We start from the raw sequence: 27,990 nt of genomic DNA on the forward strand, positions 1-27,990 counted from the left end.
ATGGTGATAACTCCCTTTATGGTTGTTGGACAGTTAAACAGCCGTACTCTACTGTCTAATAAATCAGAAAGCATCTTGCTAGTATGGCCTGTTTTAGTTTGCTTGGTCTCCGTCAGAGCGCTGTTTGTCATAATTTGCACACTTTCAAATTTAATGTTTCATCTTCCCGTAAAACAGTTTGAAATTAGACTTTGATGACCATGCTGGGACTCTTCATGTAATTAACTCTAAAGCACAACAAGATTTCCACAAAATTAACTAAATGCTTTGAGCACAGTGTAAATGATATAAATCTTTCTTGTGTACAGCTTGGTATTTTGAGATCCTTTTCTCCATCTTCCTTAGAAAAGAATTATAAAACTTTGAAGGATAACTTCTGATCACCCAAGCAAATCCTGTTATCCACCCCACCCAGCTCCCACTTGTTCACAAATCACCACAGAAAAAAACCATTAGCCTAATAAATCCATTCTCCACCAGCAACAATGGCATTTGGGCTAACCACCGCTCCTAAACACTCATATAAATTCAGAATCATGACTCCAATTTCTGTGCCGCTGGTGGAGGCTGGGATGAGTGCCCATTACAGCCGATAGATGGGTGGATTGATGGAGGGGAGGGGTGGCTGTTAAGGGCCTGGTGTTGACATCCCCTCTCACCTGACTTATCATTAATGGCAAAGGGGCCAAAGCCCTGATTAACATGGATGAGCTTTCGTCCGCAGAGAAAAAAAAGATACCCACTCGCATTCCCCTTTAAGCCACCCATTGAAGCCACTGCTTCCTCCTCCGTCTCTCTCACACACACACATACATTATCTTACAGCGCCAACATACATGGGTTTTGCAGTACACTTAACCACACAGTGAATGTGGGACCAATTATCCCCTCAGGGTCAAAGGTCGCCAGCTAATGTGACAAAGTGTGTCCTGGGGAGAGACGGATTTGTATCTTTTGATCGTTTGGGGAACATGATGATTTGGATCGTTTGGGGAACAGCGGCATCGATTTGACGCCTGCTCAGTTGAGTAATATTACTCAACTCAGTTGAGTGTGGAGTTCCTGCATTTAATTGTGAGATGATTTACTTTTTATACTCTGCTGTTGTACGGGAGCTTCGGACCCTTTTCGTGTTTTGTGGCGTGTTATACGGACAACCACAAGAAAAACTAACCTTAATATAGACTGTTAAATGTAATTATACCACAGCCCCGGAAGATACTTGTTTCTGATAGATTGCCACATGTCTGTCTGAGCCCATATTCGACAGCTCAGGCATATTTCCAGTCAGCAGTTTAGTCCCAGTTCGAAATCAGTGCACAAGGTGTATCCAACTACAGGAAATTAAACCATACTACTCTGCTTCAATCTATGTTACCAGATCAGCCTGGTTCCAGACCTCTGAACCGTTGCCAACGTCTTAGATTTGTTCAGCAACTCGAATCGGTCTTGTGTGATGCCCACTGACTGTGATTGCTGTTTCAGCGAGTTGAAGAAACAGTTGACCAATCACTGTTTAGCAAGAGAGGATTAACAACAGAGATGTCATCTTCCTAAATAGCTAGCCAGCTGCCTAGCTACAATCATCAAATGGCAGCAGAAAAATGGCATGAAGGATGGATGAGGTTAACGCAGCTGTACTAATTCTTAAATTATTATAAAATAATCTTCTTTATCAGTGGATGGAAAGGTAAATTATGTTTCGCAACCCATTATCATGGCACTACTGCACGGTATATGTTTTTTTGTACTACATACCATGTCAATAGAGGTAATAAATCTAAAAGTCAATCAACTATAACACAGCCTTCTTTTTTTCCTAGTCAAAGTACATGTAATCATCCCAATAAATCGCTTTGATCTAGAAAACAATGGCCTTGATTCACCTTGTGGTGTTACTCTATCAATTAATGGCAAATGCAATTGCGTAATTATAGTGTTTGACTTCTAGATGAAAAAAGACAGCTTTTATGTAGTTTGGCTCATATCATATTTGAAAATATAGATTAAGTGCTGTGTTTTCAAACAATGTTGATGTAAAACAAACCTTAAACAGCATCGAACAAGAACCCAATCAATTTCAGAGTAATAGCAGGTTCCAGTCTAGTCCTGAAGTTAACCTATGTGTTTACATCTTGATCACAGTATGTACCACCTCATAGCTCTTTAGTGAATTTTCTCTTAGTAACGCTTTATCTCAGTCAACGTCACCACAACCTCATCACAGTTTCCTTTGCTCCAGAGAAAACTAAATCCAATAAAAAAAATTATTTTCTGTCTTGGTAGATGTTACAGATGACTATAACACATTGACAGGCTCTCAATAGAGAGGCAAAATGAGAGGGGTGAAGAGAGAAAGAAAAGGAAACAGAGTGAGAAAGGGGGAAAGAAAAGGGGGAGAGTTATATATGATGTGTACACCAACTCAGTGAAAGCAAACAGCTAAATTAGTCATGGAATGGATGCAAATTTGCTTCCCCTGAGTGTTGCATGGTAGAATTACCCTGAGAGAAGCAGAGGGTGAATCATGCCAACCCCCGGCGTCATGTGATTTATTAGCAAACATCAAATTCAATAAGAAAGTGCTTAACATTCAAAAAGCTGTGAAAGTCTCATATGGTGGCATTAACTATATGATATTACCATTTCTACAGGCGGGCGTAAGGCAAGACAAGAGACCGTGGAAAAACAAATACGCCCACTTTCCACAACGATCTTGGTGTGACGTGCCAAGTGGGACTGTGACAGACTGAAAACTCACTTGGCCTTTTCCACGCACGCATGTTACTACTCATTAACATAGACAACGAGGTTCATTAATTGACACTCCAGCCCAAAGTGCCTCTTCGCTTTGAAAAGGGCACGGGGTGGGGTGGGGGTGGGGGTTGTGCAATAAAGACAGAGAGGGAGAGACATAGAAAGCCTGCAACATAAGCAAAATGTAATTGATGTTACACTTCTGCCTAAAAAGTGCTGCTAGGTTTTATATCTGTCATAGGCCTCAAAAAAAGTGTGGTGATCAATGCGTTTCAGAAGCTATTTTGTAACAAAGTCTTGTATTTATGCTCAACTGGCATTGTCAGTTTCTACCAACAAGTTTCCAGATATAAAAAGATGCAGCATCAGAAAAAAAAGGCATTTTATTGCTACATTCTATTCTCTGCAGATTCAGGAGCCCCTACAGGAACTCCGATATTTAGCCTTTGTTTTGACATTTACACCCAACAGACGTAGGGTGTAAATTTAGTTCTTCTGTTACAGTTCATGGATCCAAAAATGTCCCTGCTCCAGAGGTGCTAGTTTCCAATGGCCCAGGAGCTATAGGGGTATTGCAGCCTTCACAGGCCTCATGGTTTTTACTCCTTGTTCAACCCGTAGTCTTGCACTTTGTGTAGTAAACTTCCCCACTTGAGGCAAAAACAGAGAGTGGGAAAATATTAAGGAGAGTGAGCTGGGATTTGAGCACTTTTGTGTTGAACTGAGCTTTTCTGGTAAGTTTCTGGTGATGATTGCTTTTATTCTGAAGGGTTCAGGCCTGGTTTTATTGTTTTCATTTCTGGTCGGACAAAAATGTCTATTAGGCAGCACTCATCATACCTCATACACCCACAAAGTGACTATTTGGGCAGCACAATTGCGTCTATATGGAAATGTACTTATTATATCCATTATATATTTTTATGGTGAACTGTTCAACATGAGAGCAACAACAATCCATTAACAGATACCTTGGTTCCTGTCCTGTGAATAACAAAAATGGGAAATCAAGTCAGATTGTTGGTTTTTGCATCTTGTTAAAAAAACAACTAATTTTCTAATTTTTCCAGCCACAAGTAAAGATCGAGTTATAGTTTGATATATAATAAGCTGTCATTTTCCTGCTCAAATAAAAAAAAGTTTAAAAGTACCCTGACCCAGATTGTTGCTATTTTAGAGACAGGACTTTTTTTTGCATTTCTAATGTTTTTAATCAACCTTTCTACCTCTGCAATACTACTTTCCAGCATCCATTCAAACATCTTACTCAAGCAGTAGTACATTTCAAAGAACGTCTGCATGCAAAAATTATCTAAATTATCTTAAAAAAAAAAAATTGGTGTTGAATTTTTGTTCATCATCAGTCTAACTTGTCTAATTTTTACCACTTTTTAGAAGGTTGTGGAAACACAAACAGGAATGTACAAAAGGACCTTAGATTAGAGAATGATTAGCGAATCTCTTGACTGTGTCAAAAAAGGGCACTGTTGGTTTGACTGATTTACTGATTGTGCGAGTATGTGAGCCTGTACAGTATGTATGTGATTCAGCGTTTGCAGGTGCTCCATAGGGTGGGTAGAAATTATGATGATTGACTGAAAAAATTGGTTCTCACATTTCAAAATCAAATTACTAAATGTGGGGAAAGGATAGCGTCATTAAGCAATTCTCACCTTCCTGACAAGACGTTAAATGCATTAACAGAAATAAATGTTCTGTCTCTCTAACTCAGAAACATCATGTGAGCCACACCTTAGTGTATTTCTTTGGATTTCAAAATTCATTTTATACTGGACGCAATCTATCATGTCAAAGTTAACAATGATTTGATGACAGACGCTTCAGTCATCCCACCAGAACAAACAGTAGTATTGGCTCTGTATTGATCCCATACAGCAGTGCTCTCCCTTTGTGTGGCAAACACAAATGGGTTGCCAAGATGGATGTGTTTACAGAAAATACATGTTTTGGGACTGATGACTGGAAGATTGTGATTTCTTGTTGAGCTTGGAGACTTACTTAGGTAGGTTAGTTAGTTTGAAAGCAATGTTACTTATTCAAGTAGTCACATAAGTCCAAAAGCACATTTTGTATTCTCTGGATGAAATTCAAATTAAATGTCCTTGTCTGTAGTGTAATGGTTATGTAAGATTCTGTTATTTGCCTGGTTGTTGGTAATTAACTTGTTCATGAAAAAAGAAAAGAATTGGGAAATAAAAATAAATGTCAACATCTTCCTCACGTTTTAGAAATAGAAGCAATATGAACCAAATTCTAGTTAAGTTCATAAAGGGCTTCAAACATACTTGGTGAAACTCTCCTCTGGCATGAAACTCTGAAGTGTGAGTTAAATCTTTTTGGCTCTATGGTTTTCATTTGGTTTCCTTTTCTAATTCGTTAGCAGTCTGCATTGTTCAAGTGCATTATTTTGAGTATTTGCTGCCTGCGGGTTTTTAGATAGACTGTTACTTTAATAACAAACAAAAAGAGAATTGTTATTTAAACACTCTAGAAAAGTAATTCAGTAGTTTAATGATTTAAATGAACTGTATTCTTCTACCTTATATGCATATTTTTTGTGAGTGTACACTGAATGACTCAGACTCATTTCAAACTAATTACTTCCCTAAATTCCCCTAAACTTGGCAACATCCCTGGACTCAGCATGCTTTTTTCATGCTGGGGAAAAAAACATTAATTATAGGATGGGGAATGTGTTTTGCTACTTTGTAGTCATCACAAATTCATATAGAAGGCCCAGATGTAAACAGGGTTGACTGTAAAACTACTACTTCTTCCTGAACTGCATACTTGCTTCAGGCTGTGTGTCTCCATGTTTTTTAGAGATGGAACAAGTACTTTTCTGACAAATTGTTGGTTTAGAGGATTTGTACATACATACAATGATACTGCAAAACATTTTACTGTGTCACAATCAGCTTCGTAAAAATGTGTTAGATGCTAATGTAGGGTTGAAGCAAGAAAAAATAAGATGTGAGACTTCTTTGAAGGCTTCAGCTGTAAAAGACAGGAAATCGTGTCACTTGCAAATGACTTTACATTCTACTAATTGGCAAGATTATGCTACTTGTTATTAAAAGCATACCAGAAGTTTTATTTTTACATTACATCTATTTGACCAAGAGCCTGAATCATTACTATAGGAACAACAATAATTTGCTATGTAGCTACAGTATCTCCAAAGATCTGCTGTAAATGTGAATGTACTTTTATTAAATTAGACATCACGGTAAGAAAATATGTCAATTTCAGTGGTTTCATAGATCAATATTGTGTCATAATAATATACAATTAATGCTGAAGTTGCTAGTTATCTGACACAGATGAGGAGTGTTTTCTTTGGTAAACGATGCTGACACTATTTGTCAGCATAGTACATAAAACGTCGTACTGGTTTTCAGTGGGAGGTGGGGAATAACCTTTGGGTGAAATCAAATTGAATATTATTTTGTGCTATATTTTTAGTAATGCTTTTCTTGAAAGTACAACTGAGGTCAGTCAAAAATGAACATATGTGCCCAGTTCAAAATGGCTAAAAGTGAGGAGAGTTAAGCATCTACTGTAGCGAGCCAAACAAACCCAAATATCTTTGTCAGTAGACAGAGGACTAAACCAGGGCTGAAACGCAGCTGAATATATTTGGACTTGCATTTGACAGGTAGTGAAGACTCCAATTGCTCCACACAGGTGAAAGTTTGCTTTCTGATGCATTGCAACTTGCAAAATTGGAAGCTGTATCATGTCAGGGTGAGATTATCTTAGATTCATATATTACTGAAGTCATTGGTAAGGAGGTAATTTGCTCATGATTTCTATGCATGGTTCACTGCAAACTGAAAGGAAAACACATTATCACACAGACAAACACATTAAACCAAGAAGCACAAAGCTATAAAGCAAAAGATGAGGGTCCACAGAGGCAGACTTGCTGAGTTTTTACAATAAAAGTGACTGGAAACAATTTTCAGACCGTGATTGCAGAACCCCTCCTGCACTGTATCTGAAAAACACATCTTGTGCAGCTGAAGACGGATAAACATTGAAATAGAGGCTATTATGCATTAAAAAGACCATTAAGATGCCCTAAAAGCACTGCCAAATGCCAACTTTTCAGACAATTCACAATGTAGCTAACCTTAATAAATAAGTTCTTTAGACTGTATTAGGCCAAAAAATATGAACACCTTATCTAAATCCAACTTGCTTTGATTATCAATTGCCAGTTTTTCAATTTTAGATTATAAATTTCTCCAGTTTTCACATTGTAGTGACTATTAACATACCAAGAAGAGAAAAGCAAAGCAGAATGCAATTAACTTACATTGATATGTCCTTGTAAAAAGGTGTGGTGCAGCAATTAAGAAATCTTTTATCTCTGAAGTTAATGGAAATACTTGAACGTTTCCAAAGCAAAAGGACAATGGCCAATTAGTACATTTCATAAAATGAAACGTCACATCTATCAGCATCAAAACCAAACTTCAGATTTCCTTCCACCTGGTATGCCGAGCATTCTTGCACATTCAGCTTTATAGTCCCTGTGCTGTATTATGCAGTGATAATGAGATTTTAGCCCATATCTCATTAAGTTTAAGAAAAATGTCTCTAGGGGTCATAGGGTAATCCCTGGTCATTGTGTCCTGGCCACAGTGCCAAGCAATTAAGCAAGAGAAAATGAGGACCTGAGGAGTACTGTGAGCTTATTAAAATCTTGAGGTTGGTAATGGGGGGAAATACGGGTAGTACAGAAGGAATAGGGTATAAGCAGCCATTAAAGTATGAAATAGCCTGTTTGTGTAATATTTTATATTTTTTTTACAGGGTTGGTTTGTTCCGGTAAAATGTTTGTAAGTTGTTTTTCATTTTGAGCCATTAACTGAAAAAACAACGCGAGGAATAGAAACCTTACTACAATACTTAACAAACTCTAGTATGGTGTGAACTTTCAGGCTTCTAACTTCAGATATTTGCATCAAGAAAAAAAACAGACGCAAACTTTGCAATGAAGTCAGTTCTCTTAGGCATGCAGATTCGAAACAAACAAGTACGGGTGCCTCATGCCAGAACTGAACCACCAATTTGATGCTTGCCAGCACCATCCATCCTCCAACCAATTATGATGTATTATGAGAGGTACTTGGCTATCAGAGAAGCCAGCAGATCTGCCCTGTCTCAATGACTTGCAACATTTCCAGGCACACACAGGCCATTGATTAGAGGGGCTCAAATCACAGCCTGCTTTCTATCAGCGCTCAGGGACCGGTAATCAATTCTCTAATGCCGTTTGAGCCTATTCACTTCAGCTATGATCCACTCCTCACTGTGCAGATACAGATTCAACCACCCACGTGAGCGTACATGTGTGGATGCAGCCCTGTCCGCAACCAAGCACACAAAAAAACAACCCAGATGGCCATCGTAAAAGCAGAGGACAACTCCTAAATATTAACTTACCAAGTGTAGCACTGATAGGGCACTGTCATGTAATGGCATTATCAAAATGAGTGCAGCTCTCCTGAGGCGGACTCTGGTTCCTGATTACCTAGCAGTGGTGGACCCTGTTCGTGGCCAAATCTGATCAGCATAGCACCAGACACAGGCATGACCAGTCAGGAACTTAGCCTCAAGGCCCCTTATCTCTACCAATAGGCCATTGGTTCTTTATGGGCAATGATGTCGTCCTAGGAATTAATCTGATTGAGCTCTGGTGGAAGATTACGCTCAAGTAAAATTGCTGAAATGAAAGGTTGGGTCTTAACTTCCTTTCTATTCTACTTGCATCAGATGGAATTACGTTATAAAACCTTGTACAGATCAGGGAGAGGGAGGACTGAATCTCTGAATGTTCGCTTCAGGCAGGCTATCTGCTGAAATGAACTGGTCAGTAATAATTTGGAATATTGTCTCTAAGAAACTTTAAAAACAAGTAAATTTTAAGCCAAACAAATTTGTGCAATGAGAGCCATGCAGCCGCAATCCTAAATTCCAACATTATTTGGCGTTATTTCATCATTGCTTCCACATCATCTTCCTCATCATCATCTTCCTTCCAAGCATACATAATAAATAACTAAATAACTTAAAGGCAAAATTAGGCTTTCTAAAGACTTTCCAGCAAGCTCCATGGTCTATAGATGAATTACTCGAAGGCTTGTTTAACATAATCTTCACTAATGACACCTACTGGTAAAAATATTATCACATATCATTTGTGCTGACGCAATTGTTCAAACATTACTGATATAGTAGCACAATACGCTATTGTTGTAACTAATAAAGCATTGTATAATAGAAACATAATAATAGTGGTGGATGGTAATTGAATCCACAAAAAAAGTGATATACTTGTACTTTACTTGACATTTTTATACTGTTCATGTAAAGGATCTGAATACTTCCTCCACTGATTATATCACTATAATTATTATTATCTCTAAGGGTAGGTTTGCTATTATGATCAGTTCGTCTTAAAATATATAAATATATATAATATTATTAGAAATGCTTGAAAATGGGCAAATAATGCACATTTACATTAAAAAATGCTTGCAGGGTAACATTTATTTATGTGATGCATGCGACTGATCTATAACACAAAAATAAATAAATTAAAAAGCATGCTTTTTAATTTATTTATTTTTGTGTTATAGATCATGCTTTTTAATTAACCAACGTAACTTAAGAGTGTGTAAGGATAAAAACCTATTTAGTGTAATGTAATTTAGTGTCAACTGATATATAATTTAAAATATAGGCCTTTACAAGGGTAAACAAATCTTTGGCAGCATCAGAATACATTATTAACTTAAAATTAGTTTTTGTCTAGTTTTGCTTCCTGCATTAAAATACCTGTAAATCAATTTGGGAGTGATAGCTTCAGATGCTGCTTAGAATTCAGACATTTATGTTTACACATGTATCATAATTTGGGCTATTAAGTAAACACAAAACTGTTGGCCACAACTGTTTGGCGTTGAGAATCCAGAAGAGTAAAACCCTTACTTTGGTGTCTGTGTGTCATCCAAGCGGTTCCCCAGCTGGAACTCGTGGGATTTGCTGCGGTGCAGTGCGGTGAAGCCCGGCAGCAGATGGATGAGTTTGCGGCTCGGCGGAGGTGGCGTTCCCGGGGCCTTCACTTTGTTCCTTCGCCGCATGGGGGGAGTGCCAGGCGGGGTCATGGTGTTGACCACCAAGGGAGTCCGAGGAGGTGTGTGGCCAAAATGCCTCTGGCGTGGTGATGGGGGCAGGGAGCGATGACCAGAGTCCAAGGGATTGAAGAGCCCTGTGGCGGGGCTGTCAACGGTCAGCCGATCGGCATATAAAGGGGGGGCCAGGGCCTGGGGGCTGTGGCACATGTGCTGGTTGTACTTGGACTGGACTTTGGGGCTTTGGGAGAGCTGGAACCGGATCCACTGACTGGCCTCTGGCTGGCACACAGGAGTGTTTTCTTTGCCCGATTCAGAGGTGGGCCACTGAATGGACCAGTCTTGCTTCGCCTGGCTCCCTGTTGGAAGAGGACAGAGATAGAGATTGATTTAATGCCAACATAACACCTGGTTTTGAAATACTTCCTAAAATGCATGTTCGAGAGTTCACACTAATTACAAAATAATATATTTTCTGGCTTATCTGTAGTGGAATCTAGCCATGCAAACAGTTTTTTAGTTTATTAGGTTTTGAGATATCTGTCTGTAAGCGTTCTGTAAGCTTTCCGCCTAACACATTCTGTCTGTCAAAATTGTATTTTAAAATACTACTGTTAGTTTTTAAAGCACTGAATGGTTTTGGACCAAAACACATTTCTGATATTCTGCTACATTATAAACTATCCAGACCCCCCAGGTCGCCAGGTCTGCTTACTGTCCCCAGAGTCAAAACTAAACATGGAGAAGCAGCGTTTGGTTTTTATACACCGTATATCTGGAACAAACTCCCAGAAAGGTCTGCTGAAACTCTCAGTTCTTTTAAATCAAGGCTGAAAACTGTGCTACAAATAAACTTGCTTTGCCTTCCCTCAAAATCTATACAATGGAGGTAAATGGAACTTTTAATGTTGATCACAACTTCTTAAAAATGTCATTTGAAAAATTAAAGGCAACATTTCCAGAAACAACGTCCTGCTTACTCTGGATAATCCATAGATCTCAGAATTTTCATTGGAATTACTTTCTACTATTCTATCTACTTTCTCCCCATTAAAACTGTTGAACCCATGTTCTTTTGTGTAAGAAAAAAAGAATCTAATTCAATCTGTTGAATTTTTCAGCATTGAGAGAACCTCAATACCAGAGCAAATAAAACTATCCGAATGTCTAGATACCACTTGGGTTATGTTTTTTTCATAATTTGGGTAAACATTATCATGTAATATGGTGTTTCATGTTTGACCAAAATGGGGTTTATTATACACTTAATACGAAAACATCCATCCTGGCAACAGGCACACATTTACAACCAGCAAATGTGCTCAATTTGGGTAATGAAGAATTAACTTTGCTGTCATCTGATGTGAACTTATTAGTAGAGCAGTGGTGTTCAAATATGCTGATGTGGAGCAGATTAGCATGAATGGATGGAGCAAGAGAGTGAGAAAAATGGAAGAGTGCGCCAAAACAGAACAGGGCAAAGCTGCATGAGTCATAACATAAGCCGACTTCTACCGAAAGTAAACTTTCTGTCGAATGAGAAACAAAGAGCAACAGAGGCAAAATAGTTGAAGTGAGCAGCCAAAATGAGTCTTTTTGAGCTCAGATGACAATACATTACCTCCGTTACTGTGCAATTTATCCTCCTCAAGTTGTTCTTCAGAAAGAAACAAAAAAAGAATGTGTTTATTGATCTGGCAGAAACACAGCTGAAATAGTCTGCAATATTCCGCTTGTCTTTATGTCTGCAGTTATGCATAGCCAAGAGGCTGTTCAGCAAAACAAAACATCATGTTGGTAGAATTGATCCTGGGTTCATCTCAACAGACACAGTATCTCATGCATGACTAAGTGTGGGCAAAATTGACCTCGCAGTCTTCAAAAACTGCTATTGACCACTAAGCTGCTTTTAATGCAAATTTCTATCAATACACCTACACTTTTTTTGTGTGTGTGTCATTATTTTTCTTCCCTGTGACATTATCTCTAAGGAACTATAAGCATCAAAAACACAAACTTCAAACACAATATCAGCATCAGCAACTTCAAATGAGCCACGAAAAATATCTCCCATAAAAGGTCCCGGTGGAATTGCAAAATTGATGGGAAAGAAAGCCTGCAGCCTTTCCTATTCTGTAATGTTATGAAGAAGAGGCCGCAAGGAACAACGAGTTGTGGGAAGAGACAGCTGCAAACACACAAGGGACATAATATATAGGAATTTTCAAGGCTTTTTAAAATATATTTTAGTCATCTTGACGGTGGGTACCCCCTCCACCCCCCATCCCCCCAAAAAAACCACCCAAGTTGTCCAAAGGTTATATTTAGCGTTACTCAAACATAGCAAAACATTTTGTTTTAAAAGAAATACTGGTGCAGTTAATGACTGGTTGGAACACTATACACATACATCTACATTCAGTTTTCTCCTTGAAGACTTTGGGAGGCCTTCTGATGTAAAAATCCCATTCATTCCAGTTAGCACCTGCCCATTAAACTCTCCTGGCTGACTCATGAGTTCAAAGCATGAGCAGATGCATCAAAAAATATCATTTTTTTCTATAGTAAAAGGGCTAATGGTGCTTTCAGACCAAAAGCAAAGCGAGCGTTTGGGGAGGTGAGTTTACATACAAAGTCAATGCAAAGACGCTGCTGCATGCTGAGAGATGCTAAACTTGGGCTAGAGGAGCAGGGAGCAGGGCTCCAGCTTTTGGACAAATAAACACCCATGGTCGGACTAGATTATGCTCTGACAACTACGCCGTTTGCTCGAGGGAGGAGCTTGGAGTAAGCTGCTTTTATTAAATTAGCTTTTTACTTTAGTTTTTGGGATTACAACGTTGATTAATCTTCACTGGAGTTTCTCAGCAGCTAGCTTCCGTGCACATCTGGTTCCAATGTTGTTAGCGTCGTTTGGCACTACTTCATATTTATATAAAAACCGGACCGAACTCAATTCAGAAAAAAAAACATTTTAGAAGTTGTTGTCCTGACAAAGCATGAATGCATATGTGTAACAAATCTGCATCATATTGTAGTTGTAGTTAAAGCATCAGTTTGATCCCTTTATTGCTATTTAATCACAGCAAAATGTTTACTTTGGGTACAGCTGTAGTAATGGCAAGTTGTGTTTATTCGCGTTATTACGTTGTGTGTGAACACTCCAGCGATGTTCAGCGATAAAACCCCCGCCAGCAAAGCATTGCGTGGATTAAATTCACGTTTGGTCTGAATGCCGCATAAGGCAACAGTATACATACAACTTAAAGATACAATATGGATGAATTGGCCTGTTGAATTCATCCTCTAAACAAACAGGGGACAGCATATCACCAGAGTTATCGCTAACTGCTGCTAACTGTAGCTGTCAATAGCTAGTTAGCTCAGTTAGCAGTCCTACTGGAATGTTTATGGATTAATATATTTAAAATCTCTGGAGCCAAGCGAACGGGCAAGCTCAGTACTGAGGTGATTTACAGCAGCTCCGACCTGGACCCTGACTCAGGGGACCGACAAAGACACGGCGGGTTCAGGAGAGGCGTGAAGAGGGAAACAAAAGCAAACACTTACCAAACGCTTTGGAAAAATGATACAAACATAACATTATGGTAAACTAAATTATGTTATTGCTAATTATTGCCACATCAAATACTCACTGAGGTGAAGTCCTGGTTTGACCCCCAAAAAAGACACATAAGCAAATATTAGTGAAGCTTAGTAAACCATGTATCCAACTTCGAGAAATTTGTTTTTGTTTTTGTTTTATTCACTGTGTAGTTGTGTTACATTAAAGGATAATTCAGGTTTATTACAACTCTGATCTTATTTGTGTGGATGTGTTTTGATAAAACTGGTCCACGATAATAAGACCTGGCATCTGGGAACTGGAGTGACATTGCTATAACAAGAAAATACAGGAACTAAACTAGAAACTTAAAAGTCCCTTAAGCGCTTTCCTATTTGTACGAAGATTATAGGCAAATTAGACCCATGAGCAAACTTGATTTTCACACACAAAGAAACAAACAGTCTCAACATCATGTTCTTTGTATGTACTGTGATGTTTGAATGGATGAAAAGGAGACTGAAAACTCCGCAACCTCTCCCTCTAGCAATGATCAGTTGAGGGTTTGAAGTGTTTTATTTCCACTTTATATCGTAACTTTTTATTTCTCTTGTTTACTAGCTTTGTCCATTTATTGCTGCTGCCTCTTATTCACTTTCTGAAAACGTCTCTCTCACGTTCATTCCATCCATCTAGCTCTTTTTTTTTATATTTGGGAAGCCAACAACATAACTTTGTTCCTAATGTCAAGAAACATCACAAGAAATGTCATATTGATACAAGAGACACCCAGTCCTTTCTTATTTTCTGAATGAAGCCGTATGCAAGTTGTAAAAGATGACCAATCACTGTTGAGCACTGCAAACTCCACCCCAATAGTAGGGATGCACCGAAATGAAAATTCTTTGGCATGAAGACTTCATGGCCTCTCTTCAGGTCAGACTCTAATACTGCAACACTTGTCTTTGTAAAGAGAGAAAATGACAGGATAAAGTTGCCAACCTGCCTGTCAGCTTGCAATGGTCTGTTTCGGTGGATTTACCATAAAGGCTTGAATACGCCTGCACTCCAAATGTAGGTGCGGCTAGCTTATTTGACTTCTCAGAAACAAGTGACAGAAACACTTAAAGCGGATCAGACCATTTGTTGCCTTTTCTAAGAAGTCGGCCACAGATGGAGTGGATGTGCAAGGAGACAATTCAGCCAAATTTTTGCGTCTTTCTCGGACACTTTAAAATGCTTCCACACTGCTGACATGTCAACGTAATTGTTCAGTAAAATTTGTTCGATCATTTGACTTATTAGGCCTTTTTTTAGCTATTTTCAGCCGATTAATTTCAGTGGCCAAACATTTGTCTAATCAGTGAATTTGGTTGTCATGGAAACTTGCTGGTTTTCAGCACTGCATGGCACATGGTTATTTATCCACTGCACAGAATATGTTTCTGTGAAAAGTCAACATGTGAAATGGAAAACTTGAAAGCTCACTTTTGAAGACATGCAGTCGTATTAACAGCATTAGCTGCCTTTTTTCTATCGACTGATGTTCCATAAATACAGATCACATGAAAGGATTGATTAGTCTCACAAATATACACCCTGTTGACAGCTGTGATTCACACCCATGGAAATTAGTTAGTAGGGTCTCTCGAGTCAAGCTGTCTCTGCAGCTCACATGCTCACACTCACACTTGTGCCTGGACCCACATTAAGAGGCCCACATCTGAACCCTAAAAACCCCTTCAGACAGACATCAAGATGCAGAAAGGACGAGTGGGCCCAAAAGAGTGCTCATCCACAAATGTAGGGAGAGATGAGGGGGATGCTCAATCAAGCCTCCTTTATTAGCAGGAATAAAACCACAACGGGCGACTGAGAAAAGTAAAAGTTCAGCTTGACCCCACATGAACGACTAAAACTAATCAACGGCCACTGATGAGTTCACACCACTGACGCTGAGCTTACAGATGGGAGGCAACAGAGAGCTGATTGCTTTTGGTCAGGTCTAGCTGTGTTGTATACCTGACACATGATGTGCCAATTTGTACAGTCCATTTGAAATTAGCACTCTAAAATCTAACGAGACATGTCGACCAATCACCTTTGATTTAAATTGTGAGCATCCCTGTGGTAATTATATTCTTGCGTGAGGTAACCTCACTTTAAAAATGCTTTTGACAGTGCTTATCAAGCTGACACCCAAGTGATATTTCTCTGCAAGAGAAGCAATGAACTTGAATCACATTCATGCAACTGTTGCTTCAAGTAATGAGTCAATTCATCAAGCTCACAGTATCTTAGCAACTGCTTCAGCAAAATACTAACAGGACTTGACTTGTGAATTTCTTGTTTCACATGATCTCACCTAAGCAAAAGCCTCAGGCAAACCAAAAAAAAGTGTGCTGCTAAATGAGATGAAGAACACAGACTGAGCATAACCATAACCCCTTTGAGAACTGTGTTTTAAGTTAATTTGAGTGGCTTATGCTTGTTAGAGAGTAAGTTTTAGAAGTTACTTTTCATGGAGAGCTTTGACAGAGAAAAAAAGTATGTTGCAACTTATCACAACTTCTAGGGGCTAAATTCAACAGAGCAGTAACTCGCTGATATCAAGGCTTGACTATGCTCAATCAATTTCTGTGAAAAGCATTCCTACTGTGCTCCTGAATTCCCATTACATTACTGCTTTTTCTTTTACTGTATTGCTCCCCTTCTTTGAGGTGCATTAAGTAATATTTAAACTGTATCATAGTACACAACGATCATAATACATTTGCAAGCACTGTTCATGACCAACTGCAATAAAATGATGATGGTGCTATGAGCAAGCAATCAATGCCACATTCTTCAGCCAAATCATTAAATGGTGTAATTGTGCGTCTTGAAAAATTACCTCTTGACTAGACATTTCTGCTGGATGTCTGCTCTAATTAGCTGGATTACAGTCTCTAATATGAATGTGTGATTTGAAGAGAAGGATTGGTGAACCTAAAAGGAGCTGGATGTGAAACAGTCAACGAAAAGACTCACACAGGAAAAATAACTTCTGGTGGATCTGGTGTCCAGTAAGATTTGCATTTGTGTCTTCAGTTGTACAGAGAACTTAACATTGACATTTCGGAGAATATACGTCTGTGGTCTCTTGCCAGAGCATTATACTCGAAGACTGAAACCACGCCCATGTTTGGGCTAGAGGCGGAAATCACTGATCACTTTGCTGATTCAAATCACCTCGTTGAGTTCAGTTCAAAGCTAAGCTGTCGCATCACCGTTTACATGCACTCACTACCTTCTTCAATTGACACTACCTTCGCACTTGACAAGTGAAGTGTGTTCGTGTTGGATCCCATCATTCATAGTAAGAAGCTAAATGAGGACATTTGTTTTCAGCTTTTCAGGTTTTAATGCACAGATTTAAAGATGTAATCAACCTTTTCATCTATTTCTTTTTCAAAAAGTGAATAAATGTATCTCCCAAAATGTTCCTTCCTTAAACAAACCCTCATAGACAGATCCTATTCCCATGTTTATGCAATTGCTGGTAGCATCTATGCATACCTTCAGATGTAATTTTGGAGCTACATCATCATCAATCTTCCATTCTCTCCTCTCCCCTGAATAACACTGCATCTCCACATCAACTGCCAACCCAAACAATGCACCAAGCATTTACGACTGCTTCTCCTCAGTGATTAATGCAAATAGCATACCCCAACACCATAAATGGGGAAATCTTAACATGCAGTGAGGCTTTGAGAAAGGTAGATAACAGCCTCATAATTAGACTAATTACCTCTAGATGTGATGCTTCTTTGGGCTAAATGGCAGTGAAATGCCACTGGGACAGAGGCTGGTCTATTTTACTGCCCCTGTAAACAGGATATGTTGAAAAGGGCAATGGCTGCATTCAATAGATGCAGTGTCCCTTTTTAATCTGGACTCTTTAAAGTTGAGGGTTTGTGGATGTTCTTGCAGTGTAATCAGTGGGACTCAAAGTTACAGTCTGCTAATTAGTTAACAGCCAATAAGGACCACCCAGGGGTGTTCAGGAAGATGGGTGTAGGGGGTTTGGTCAATGCTTCTTCTGGTATTTTCCTTCTCTGTTGCATCTGCTTTTTTCTTCTCGACATGACTATGTTTCTTCTGCACCTCCTGTAGTCACTGACTTTCTCACCCTGATTTCCTCACAGGTTCTTACACGTCCTTCTTTCTCCACATGCCTCCTTCACTTTCCTTTCCTCCAATCTCATCTCCCACATATTCTGTGCCTCCCTCTCCTCCGCCTTTCTTCATCTTTCTTGCTGATGGCATTTGAAGCCAATTAGGTGTTTGCAAGCATGTGAAGCTGTCTCAAGGCAGGGCATGGGGACATTCCTGTAAGCTATCACAATCTACAGAGGACAGGCACAGAGGAGACCTGCCATGCTAAACAAAGATCAACACTATTAGCCTGATCAACAGAAGGGAACTCATATTCAAGAAATTCTTCATGTGAAAATGTTTGTATGAGTGTGTGTGTGTGTGTGTGTGTGTGTGTGTGTGTGTGTGTGTGCGTGTGTGTGGACTTGTCTAGAGGGGCGGGCTGGATAATGTGTGTATATTGCGGCACAAAGGACCGACTGGCTGCCTCCGAATTGTATGACTCATCCTCATTGCAACTCGTGGACTGCAATCTCAAGAGCTTGTAGTGAAAAATTCTATTAACTTGCATTAGTTTCCTTCCTCCGCCATTACACCACAGAGCAACGTACATTCACTTATGTTCTCTGTTTCTCTGGTTATGTGATCTAAGACTGCAAAGTATATGAATGTCCATGTCTGCCAATTCTAACATAATTCCTGATGACTCATAAACTGGAGCAACACATTTTCCTTTGAAAAAAACATGTGGCATAAATCTGTAAATCCTTTGCTGCGCTCTTATCCATAATGCTTTAATGTATTTTTACTTTGTAACAACCTCCAGAGTTTTAAGAGGAAAATATAACTCTTTAAAAAGACGGAAGAACATCCTCCGTTTCTTGCTTTGCAGTGTTTAAGCACTAAATGCTGTCATGGGGCTGTTTAACCCTTCAAAGGTAAGCAAGCTGACATGTACTCGCACAATCACACAAACACACACACAGCTGTGCAAATGTGGCGATGTTTCAAAAACTATGACATATCTCCCTCTCCGAGCTCCATCTGGGTGAGAATATGAAAAACGGTGCTGCACACCCTGTATTTCTCTAGGCTGAAAGTGCCTCTCACCGCTCTGTGTGGGGGTTGTGGTGTTGCTGTGGTGCATTCACACATCTCTAGCCAGTCCCCCCTGTTAGAGAGCCCATTAGTGGCTCTGTGTGGCCAGACCCCGTCTTTGGAGAGCCAGAGAGAACGAGAGGTGGGAGAGAAGGGAGTACGGTTGAGGAAATGGGCAAAGAAGAGAGGCGATGAGAAACAATAAGCAGTAAGACATGAAATAGAGAGAAAAAAAGAGGTAGACAGCGAAGAAATGAAACGAACACAGAAAAAGACAAAAACAACCCAGACCTTCATGGTACGTTCTGAAAAGTAGAAGATTTATTTATTATGGCAGTTTCTTGTCCATACAAGGTTTAACCCTTGATGTAATACTTTTTTTTAGCTTTTCCTTGAGCTTTCACCCACATCTCAGGGTCTTTACCAGCAGATGGAGGTTGCTTAGTGTGAACCATATATGGAACTTTGGTCATGTGACAACAGGTGGCTGTATTTGGGGAGAGATTCAATTATATTTAATTCATTAAAATTTTATTTATATGCTGCCAATTCATAACAAAAGTTATCTCATTGCACTTCTCATATGGAGCAGGTTTAGACAGTACTCTTTGTAATATTATTAACATAAAACACAGTGCTACCATCCTAATCTAATGCGAATATAGTAAATATACATAAAATAAAACCATAGATAAAATAAAATACAACTATAACGGAATAATCATGGCAACAAATCTGGAAACATTCAACACCATGGATGGAAAAAGCAGCAGCAGTCGCACTAAGAACAATCATAGCAACATCAGTTCCACAGTGTAGTTAAGGGTTAGGCTCTGTAGGTTGAGGTTAAATTAAATCGAACAAATTACATGGTAGGTCTAATTTGTTCAAACTTAATTTTTTTTAATACTGCTGTAGTCAATGCTGTGATAATCCTCTCCTGACTTAAGACCAGAACGGACACTGCTAAAACAGCAGGGGGCACCAGAAACATCCTAGTGAGACCAGAGTCTTCAAGTCACCAGTAGTCAGCACTTTAATAACCTAGGATCATTGTTGCCACACCCTAAAGACAGGAACTGCCAGTGAGGAAAACTAGAGTGGCTTATGACCAGACCAAAATCAAAACCAGTCAGAGCATCGATTTGGAAGGCGGTCAGAGGTCAACAAGCAGGCGTCAGTGTCCAGAAAAAGATGGGGGTAGTCATACCACTTTTTCCAAGGCCAAGAATGCTCAGCTATAATTTAACTGTTAGACATTTAGAAATGAGATGTATATTCTAAATAAAACATTTTAAAATGTGAGTCTGTTAAAGGGCATAATGCAAAGCTGTAAAAACAAAAAAAAAACAAGAACGATTCGACAGCTGGAGAGAAGTAAGGAAGGAAGGAGCTGTTGTTAACTAAATTGTTAAAAAAGCGCTTCACAATTTCAGGCCAGCAGTGCAAGGGCAACGGGTTGGGGGCTTTAGGAAGAGGACATTTAGCAGCTGGACAAATCTCTTCCCATCTTATTCTGTTTAGAAGCCTGTGCTATAGTTGTAGAAGGCAAGTTGGTCATAGGCAGGTGGGCATGAGAGTCAGAGCCAGTGGGGGACCTGGGCCTTGTTGAGGAGGCCCACTGCAGTCGCAAAGAAAGTGTTCTTGTGGCGAGAGGTTTTGGTCCTGATGGACTGCAGCCTCCTGCCAGACGGGAGTGTCTGAAACAGTTTGTGTCCGGTGTGGGAGGGGTTGGCCACAATCTTTCCTGCTCGCCTCAGAGTCCTGCAGGCGTACAGGTCCTGAAGTGATGGAAGATTGCAGCCAATCACCTTCTCTGCAGAGCGAATGATATGCTGCAGGCTGCCCTTGTCCCTGTCAGTGGCAGCAGCGTACCAGATGGTGATGGAGGAGGTGAGGATGGACTCAATGATGGCGGTGTAGAAGTGCACCATCATTGTCTTTGGCAGGCTGAACTTCTTCAGCTGCTGCAGGAAGTAAAGCCTCTGCTGGGCCTTCTTCTGGTGAGGGAGGTGATGTTCAGCTCCCACTTGAGGTCCTGGGAGATGATGGTGCCCAGGAAGCAGAATGACTCCACAGTGTCGACTGCGGAGTTACACAGGATGATGGGGAAGGGTGGGGCTGGGCTCTTCCTGAAGTCCACGACCATCTCCACTGTCTTCAGAGCGTTGAGCTCCAGACTGTTCTGTCCTCATCAGGTCACCAGATGGTCAATCTCCCACATGTAGGCGGACTCATCCCCACCAGAGATGAGCCCAATGAGGTTGGTGTCAAACTTCAGGAGCTTGACGTCTGGTTGCTGGGGGTGCCGCTGTTTGTATTCAGAGAGAAGAGCAGAGGGGATGAACGTAGCCTTGAGGTGAACCGGTGGTGATGGTCCTGGAGTCAGAGACATGTTTTCCCAGCTTCACCTGCTGCTTCTTGTCTGACAAGAAGTCTGTGATCCACCTGCAGGTGGAGTCAGGCACGCTCCGCTGGGAGAGCTTGTCCTGCATCATTGGCGGGATGATGGTGTTTAAGGCAGAGCTGAAATCCACAGCCAGGATCCTGGCATTAGGTTCCTAGGCAGTCCAGGTGCTGGAAGATGAAGGGCCATGTTTACTCCTTTGTCTACAGATCTGTTAGCTCTGTAGGCAAACTGCGGGGGGTCAAGGAGTGGGTCTGTAGTGGACTTGAGGTGGGATAACACAAGTTGCTCAAAAGACTTCATAACCACAGAGGTCAGGCTGTGGGGTCTGTAGTTGTTTAGTCCTGTGGTCCTTTGTTTGTTGGGTACAGGGATGATGGTGGAGGCTTTGGAGCAGGCTGGCACATGGCATGACTCCAGTGAGGTGTTAAAGATGCCCGTGAACACCGGAGACAGCAGACCAGCCCAGTCCAGCCCAGCTGCTTTGCAAGGTTTCTGCCTCCTGAACAGTCTGATGACATCCCTCTCCAGGATGGTGAGGGAGGGGGAAGAGGTGGAGCAACCACCCTCTGAGGAAGGGGAGGATGTGATGGTACACAGCTGCAGAAACTGATGTCTTATGTCACAGCCTCTGTAAACTCATCAAGACTGTTAGTAGCAGTCCCCCGTCAGTGCAGTCCAAACAGGCATGAAGGTCCTCTGTAGCTTTACTGGTCCACTGCTTTGATGTCCTCACCACAATGTATACAGAGCTTTAGTTGCTGCCTGGTGCAGGAATCGGGTGGACCATGACATGGTCAGAGTGTCCCAGTGCAGCACGGGGGACGGCATGATAGGCACTGCTTACTGTAGTGTAACAGTGATCCAAAATTTTTCCTTTGACATTTGTCAAACTGTCTGGATTTGGGGGGTTCATAGCTGACATTTCCATTGTTAAAGTCACCAAGACCAATAACTAAGGAGTCCGGGAATGTCCCCTCTACCCTCAGTATCTGGTCGTTATGTCATTATGTCACTTAATGTGAGGTTGGGTCTTGGATTCAGGCAACAAAGGTCAAGAATATACTTTGACAATCAATATCAATATGAACTAAATGTAATTGTAAATAGTTGAATAAAAACATTTTGAGCACACTTTGCCTTGTTTTGACTGAATTGAGGTACTTTATTACTGTTGAGTCTCAATTATGACAAGATTTGGTAATTTTGTTAGATGCAGTATGAACATAGCCAAAGTCCTAGACAGTGACAGCAAAAGACAGGCAGTCTCCAGAGATGCCTGAAGCCTAACTGGTCTGAACCCAGCTGGACTGAGGCATGGGCGGCTGGGACTGCCTGACAAACTCTGCCAGGGGACGCCTGTATGTCTGTCTTTGGGGACAACATCCGCCTCTATCCACAATCAAGCCAATGAGACAGAAAGATAGGAAGGAAGTTTGAGAGAAGCACACAGGAAGGCGAGCAACTCCAGCAGGCTGACAAACTAGCACAGGGACCAACAGAGGTGTGAATATTTCGAGGACAGCTGAGTACCTGCAGAATTACAAAGAGCCTGGCTTAAGGGTTATGCTGCAGAAAACCTGTTTGTCTGAATCCTTATTCATTACATAAAGAAATGTAATAAAATGCTTTGAAGAACAGCCAATTCAAACCTGCTCTAATAAAGCACTCTTTTAATAAAGCATAGTTTTGTTGAGCGCACACTGAAGAAAACCTACTCATCAAGTTAATTTGCTTAATTATTCAGCAGAGCCTTTCGTCTGAAAGGACATCTGTTACAGAACACAGTGTGTCTGTGTGTGTGCGTGCGTGTGCGTGTGTGTGGGGGGGAGTAGAGTAGAAACAGATATGTTATCAAACGGGTTTACAAAAGGTTGTTACCAAACCTAACAACCCATTTTTAGTGATGATCTACTGCCCCCTCCTGGTTCTTTTGTATTATTACAAAAGTGTTGAGCTAACTGACTAAAAAACAAAGTGTGGTCTGTATCGCCACCTGGCGTACAACCATGACACAAGGGAAATGCACTTGTGGCATCAAGGCCTGATCACACCATATGCCAGTAGTAATTCTCACTGTTTGTAAATGCCACTTATTGAACAAAACAAAAATACAACAAAGACTGGGTCTTTGAATTAATTCTTAGGAACATCATGGTAGAAAAACAAAGATCTCACACCAGATACATTGTGAAACTGGCACTCTCTACAATTTATAAATTTGGGTTTTGAGTTACACATATCAAATATCACCTGATGTAATAAAGCAATTTCAGCCTGACCAACATAAGTTTCCTTGTTAAGTTATTTGTAGAAATACCATCACATTGCATTATTTCAGTGACTCCTCCTGAGGACTAATTACACTATTGGCATTCTGATACCCAACTCCTCCTGTCCATATGTCAACGTGTCCTTGGGCAAGACCCAAATTGCCCCCGATGGTTAGGCCAGTGCCTTGCATGGTAGCTCACTGAAATAGGTGTGTGAGTGTGAGTTTGTGTGTGTGTGTGTGAATGCATAAATAAGAGTGAGTGTGTGTGAATGGCTAAAGCGCTTTGGATAAAAGCACTATATACATTCAGCAACTTACCAATTACTTTATCCATTACAATATGTAGTCCAGTATAAACCCTCTGCATACATTACACCAAAGGCAAATATTTAGATAGTTAGGCAGAGTTGCCAAATGTGGTAAGTAGAAGCTACAGGTGTTATAAGACTACAGATCATTAAGACTTCATATTACTGTTTATGAAGGTATTACTACTGTATTTTACTTCTTTTGGGGAGCCAGCCATCAGAGCAGATAAAGTGTCAGAGTGGCCAAGAGTGACACAACATGTGGTTTCATTCCTTTCTCCTTTACATATTTGCAAAGCATGCTAAGAAAAGTGAAAGTCTCAAACAGATTTGTTCACTGTGAAAGTTCTTCACTAGAAAAAAAAAACTCTTTTGTATATCTTAGAGATCTGGGCCGGTATTTATCAAGCTTCTCAAAGTGCCATTTTAGTCTTAAGTGCTGAGAATTCATGAAATTTACTCCTACTTTTAAATTTAAATAGCAACTTATCAAATTTCTCAAGAGGTTAGGAGTTGCCAGTAGGGCTTGTGATGTCACTGTGGAGACAGAGACATGCAGAGAGGAGAGGAAGAATTCTGACAACATGCAATTAATAAGACGGGGTCGGACAGCACAAGCATAATCCTTGTCAGCGAGTTGGTGAGGGACGTCATCTCACCACTGACTTTACAGAGTAATGCGTTTTCAGTTAAATTGAAGGTGGTGATGATGCTTCGTTTATTTGCCACAGGACAAACGCAGCAATGCTGATGATTGTGGCCGTCATAACCATCAATAAGCCAAACAGTCAAGGAAACAATTATAGCACTTAGGCTACAGCTCCACACACTGTCATGCGTTTCATTGACTTCCTAACAACACCCCAGTAATCCAACAGAAGTAAACACAATTCATTCAAATAGCCGGCTTCACAGGACTAGTAGGCGCAATTGATGGCGCCATATAAAGATAACACCTTTAATCTTTAATTTCCAATGTGTATATCATAATGTACTATTCTCTTGAAAAATCTTTATTGTCAAATGTGTGTTGAAAGTAAACTCCTCTTAGGAATTTCACGATTCAATGTGAATTTATTTGAGAATTTTCTTAAACAAGGAAATCTATTCAGTGATTGGTCCTTGGCTATATCGTCATCCAAAATCCTGTTTGTGGCACAGCAAAGTGTCGTGAATCAGCTCTAAGACTGAAACTTAATATTTAGTCCTACACTTCACTCAAATTAGGACTAACGTTATGATGCTTGATAACTAACTTTTAAGCTCAGCTTTGAGCCAAGAATTTTTTTACTCTTAAGTCAGTTTTTAGCAGCGTTCTTATGAGTAATTCTGAGAAGCTTGATAAATACGGGCCCTGGAATATAGTGAGGCTTTAACTCAACTACAACAGTTACCTGTTCTTTTTGCACTATAAACATGTGACTTTAATGCTTACGTCACACATTGAAAGCTGTGCTAGAAAGTCCAGTTAATCATGAATTAAAGGAACAGTTTGATAAAATAGCTTTCTTGCTACGAGTTATTTGGAAAGATCAATGATAGTCCCATGGCTGTGAGTTAAGTGTGGAACTAGAGCCAGGGGATGATTAGCTTAGCACAGAGACTACATATTGACAATGCACTGCTAAGAAGCCTGAATTTCATACTGTCATGAATAAATGCACATTTGTAATTCGTCTAAAGCAACAGTCACTATGTAATTCGGCGTCATTACACCTGTGTTAATTAGATTCAGCCTCTACTGAATTAAACACCTGCATCACTGCAGGTTAACAGAAGAAATACATACATTAAATGGTTCTTAAAGGCCCTGCACACCCACAGGTGTTTTCTGTTGGCTGGTTAGAGCTCTGCTGAGGCTGAATGTGGGTGGAGGTGGGGTTTAGGTGAGGTCACCGAAGTCTGTGTACTAATAAAAATGCGTGTAAAGGTGTAAGTCGCCCGTAAAGTAACCCGTGTTTCCGCCATCTCCCTTTACCTGAGCTTCTCCACCCACCTGCACACCTGTTCCCACTTCCTCATTAGCCTCGCCAAACATATCTTCCCCTTTGCTTGATCCCTAACTGGTTTTAAGTTTGCCTTCTCTTCCAAGTTTGCCTGGTATTGATCTTTGCCTGTTTCTGACAATGCTTTTGGGTCCAAACCTGGAGTCCTTACCACTTTAGATAAAAAGATACTTTTCCATGCAAACACTTGGCTTTCTGCTTCATGTTACACAGCGTTTTTTCTATATGATTATTGTTACACATGACTACATGACACAAACATTTGAAGTAAGCCCACAAATGTTTTAAATTGCAATCAATAATTGCTGTAATGATGATTCATATTGATATTTATTTGATTTATCCACTTCATGAAAGCAGTCCTAAACAGGCGGTGTCTTATTTCTGAAATAAATATTGTTGTCTGGCACATAAGTAGTGATTCATTTTAATTTACAGTTTGTAAAGAATAAAGAGACGAACATATCCAGTGTGGCTGAACATATGAAGAAAACAGTGCCAGCTACAAAAACTAGACAGCAATACTGGGCATACTGGGTATTTCATAATTATGTCTCGGACTGGCAGTGGATTAACACCACAGCAAAGACTAGTATTATATACAGGTGCATCTCAGAAAATTTGAATAGTAGAGGTAATTTTTCCCCGTAATTTAAGTCAAGAAGTGAAACTTTTATATATCCTAGATTCATTAGAAACAAAGTGAAATATATTATAATATATTTAGACCTTTTTTGTTTGAATCTTGATGATTATGGCTTACAGCTCATGGAAATCAAACAGCCATATCTCAAAATATTAGAATATTAGAAAAACACACAAGCACACACAATGGAGCCTTGAGAGGATTGCCAAGAAAAGCAGATTCAAGAACTTGGGGGAGTTTCACAGGGAGTGGACTGAGGCTGGTGTCAGAGAATCAAGAGCCACCACACACAGACGTGTCCAGGAAATGAGCTACAAGTGTTGCATTGCTAGGGTCAAGCCACTCCTGAACCAGACGTCAGAAGCGTCTTAATAACGCCTAAATAACTAGATTGTTGCTCAGTGTTCCAAAGTCCTCTTTCAGATGAAAGTAAATTCTGCATTTCATTTGGAAATCAAGGCCCCAGAGTCTGGAGGACGAGCGAAGAGGCACAGAATCCAAGTTTCTTGAAGTAAAGTGTGAAATTTCCACAGTCAGAGATGATTTGGGGTGTGATGTCATCTGCTCTTGTTGGTCCACTTTGTTTCAAGTCCAGAGTCAATGCACCATCTACCAGGAGATTTCAGAGCACTTCATGCTTCCATCTGCTGACAAGCTTTATGGAGAAGCTGATTTCTTCCTTTCCTGCCCACAGTGCCAAAACCACAAGTTACTGGTTTGCTGACCACGATGTTACTGTGCTTAATTGGCCTGAACTGAAACTGACCTGAACCCCACATCTATGGGTTATTTTAAAGAGGAAAATGAAAGACACCACACCCAACAATGCGGGCATATATATGTATACATATATATATATATATATATATATATATATATATATATATATATATATATATATATATGTATGTATGCATGCATGTTAAGTATGGATGTAAGGTACCACCTAATTCTCCCATCTCCCCCATCATAGTATTTTAAAAGATGTGTTATCAAAATGTAAACATATTCTTTAGAATTAGGTTTCATTTGTTGTTTTTGTCACCGTTAGGGCTAGCCTTTACTATACATTGTGGTCTATACTGACAACACTCTTGATAACTAATAAATATGCACACATAATATAATGCAGCTGTTTTCCACTCCTGTTCTACATGTAATCTCGTCATCTCTATCTCAGAATCCCTGACCCGACAATTTTCCTGTTTCTTATTCATTAAAATAGAGTTATATATCTTACACATGTTGTGTAAAAACATCTCAGAGACTCACAGGCAGCATAATGACATAATCGTTGGGTGGGAGTCTATATTGCAGAATGTAAACAAGCTAATTTCTCCTGCTTTTTCAGTGTGCTTCACATCACTCTCTTTGCGTGTTTTGGCTCCATAACTACAAATTGGTAATTTTACATCACTGCAAACCAGTTTCTCAACTATACTCTACACTGCGTGCACAATTATTAGTCAAATTGTATTCCTCAGGACTAATTTTATCGTTGAACAAACACAGCGCTCTCAGTCAATCCAAAATATAACTGAACCTCAAATCTGAATGTTTAACTGAGAAAAAGTGAGTTTTGTCATGCTCAGGATAATATCCTGTATATGTGTGCAGAATTA

The 27,990-nt window shown here is 40.0% G+C and overlaps 1 protein-coding gene across 1 annotated transcript; it reads right to left on the minus strand.

The window, feature by feature from the left end:
* Nucleotides 1-9,776: 9,776 nt before the first annotated feature.
* On the minus strand, nucleotides 9,777-25,529 carry LOC123959831 (kinase suppressor of Ras 2-like). Its single transcript, XM_046034131.1, has 2 exons — nucleotides 25,506-25,529; nucleotides 9,777-10,282 (listed from the first exon to the last, which is right to left on the minus strand). Exon 2 carries the CDS (start codon nucleotides 10,131-10,133, stop codon nucleotides 9,777-9,779), a length of 357 nt encoding a protein of 118 aa, XP_045890087.1. The 5' UTR covers nucleotides 10,134-10,282; nucleotides 25,506-25,529.
* Between the last annotated feature and the right edge of the window lie 2,461 nt (nucleotides 25,530-27,990).

This window comes from Micropterus dolomieu, linkage group LG21 (assembly GCF_021292245.1).
Source record: "Micropterus dolomieu isolate WLL.071019.BEF.003 ecotype Adirondacks linkage group LG21, ASM2129224v1, whole genome shotgun sequence".
NCBI classification, from domain to species: domain Eukaryota; kingdom Metazoa; phylum Chordata; class Actinopteri; order Centrarchiformes; family Centrarchidae; genus Micropterus; species Micropterus dolomieu.

Excerpts from the sequence above, each read along its gene's own strand:
- LOC123959831 (XM_046034131.1), bottom strand. The coding sequence starts at position 10,133 with ATGTGCCACAGCCCCCAGGCCCTGGCCCCCCCTTTATATGCCGATCGG.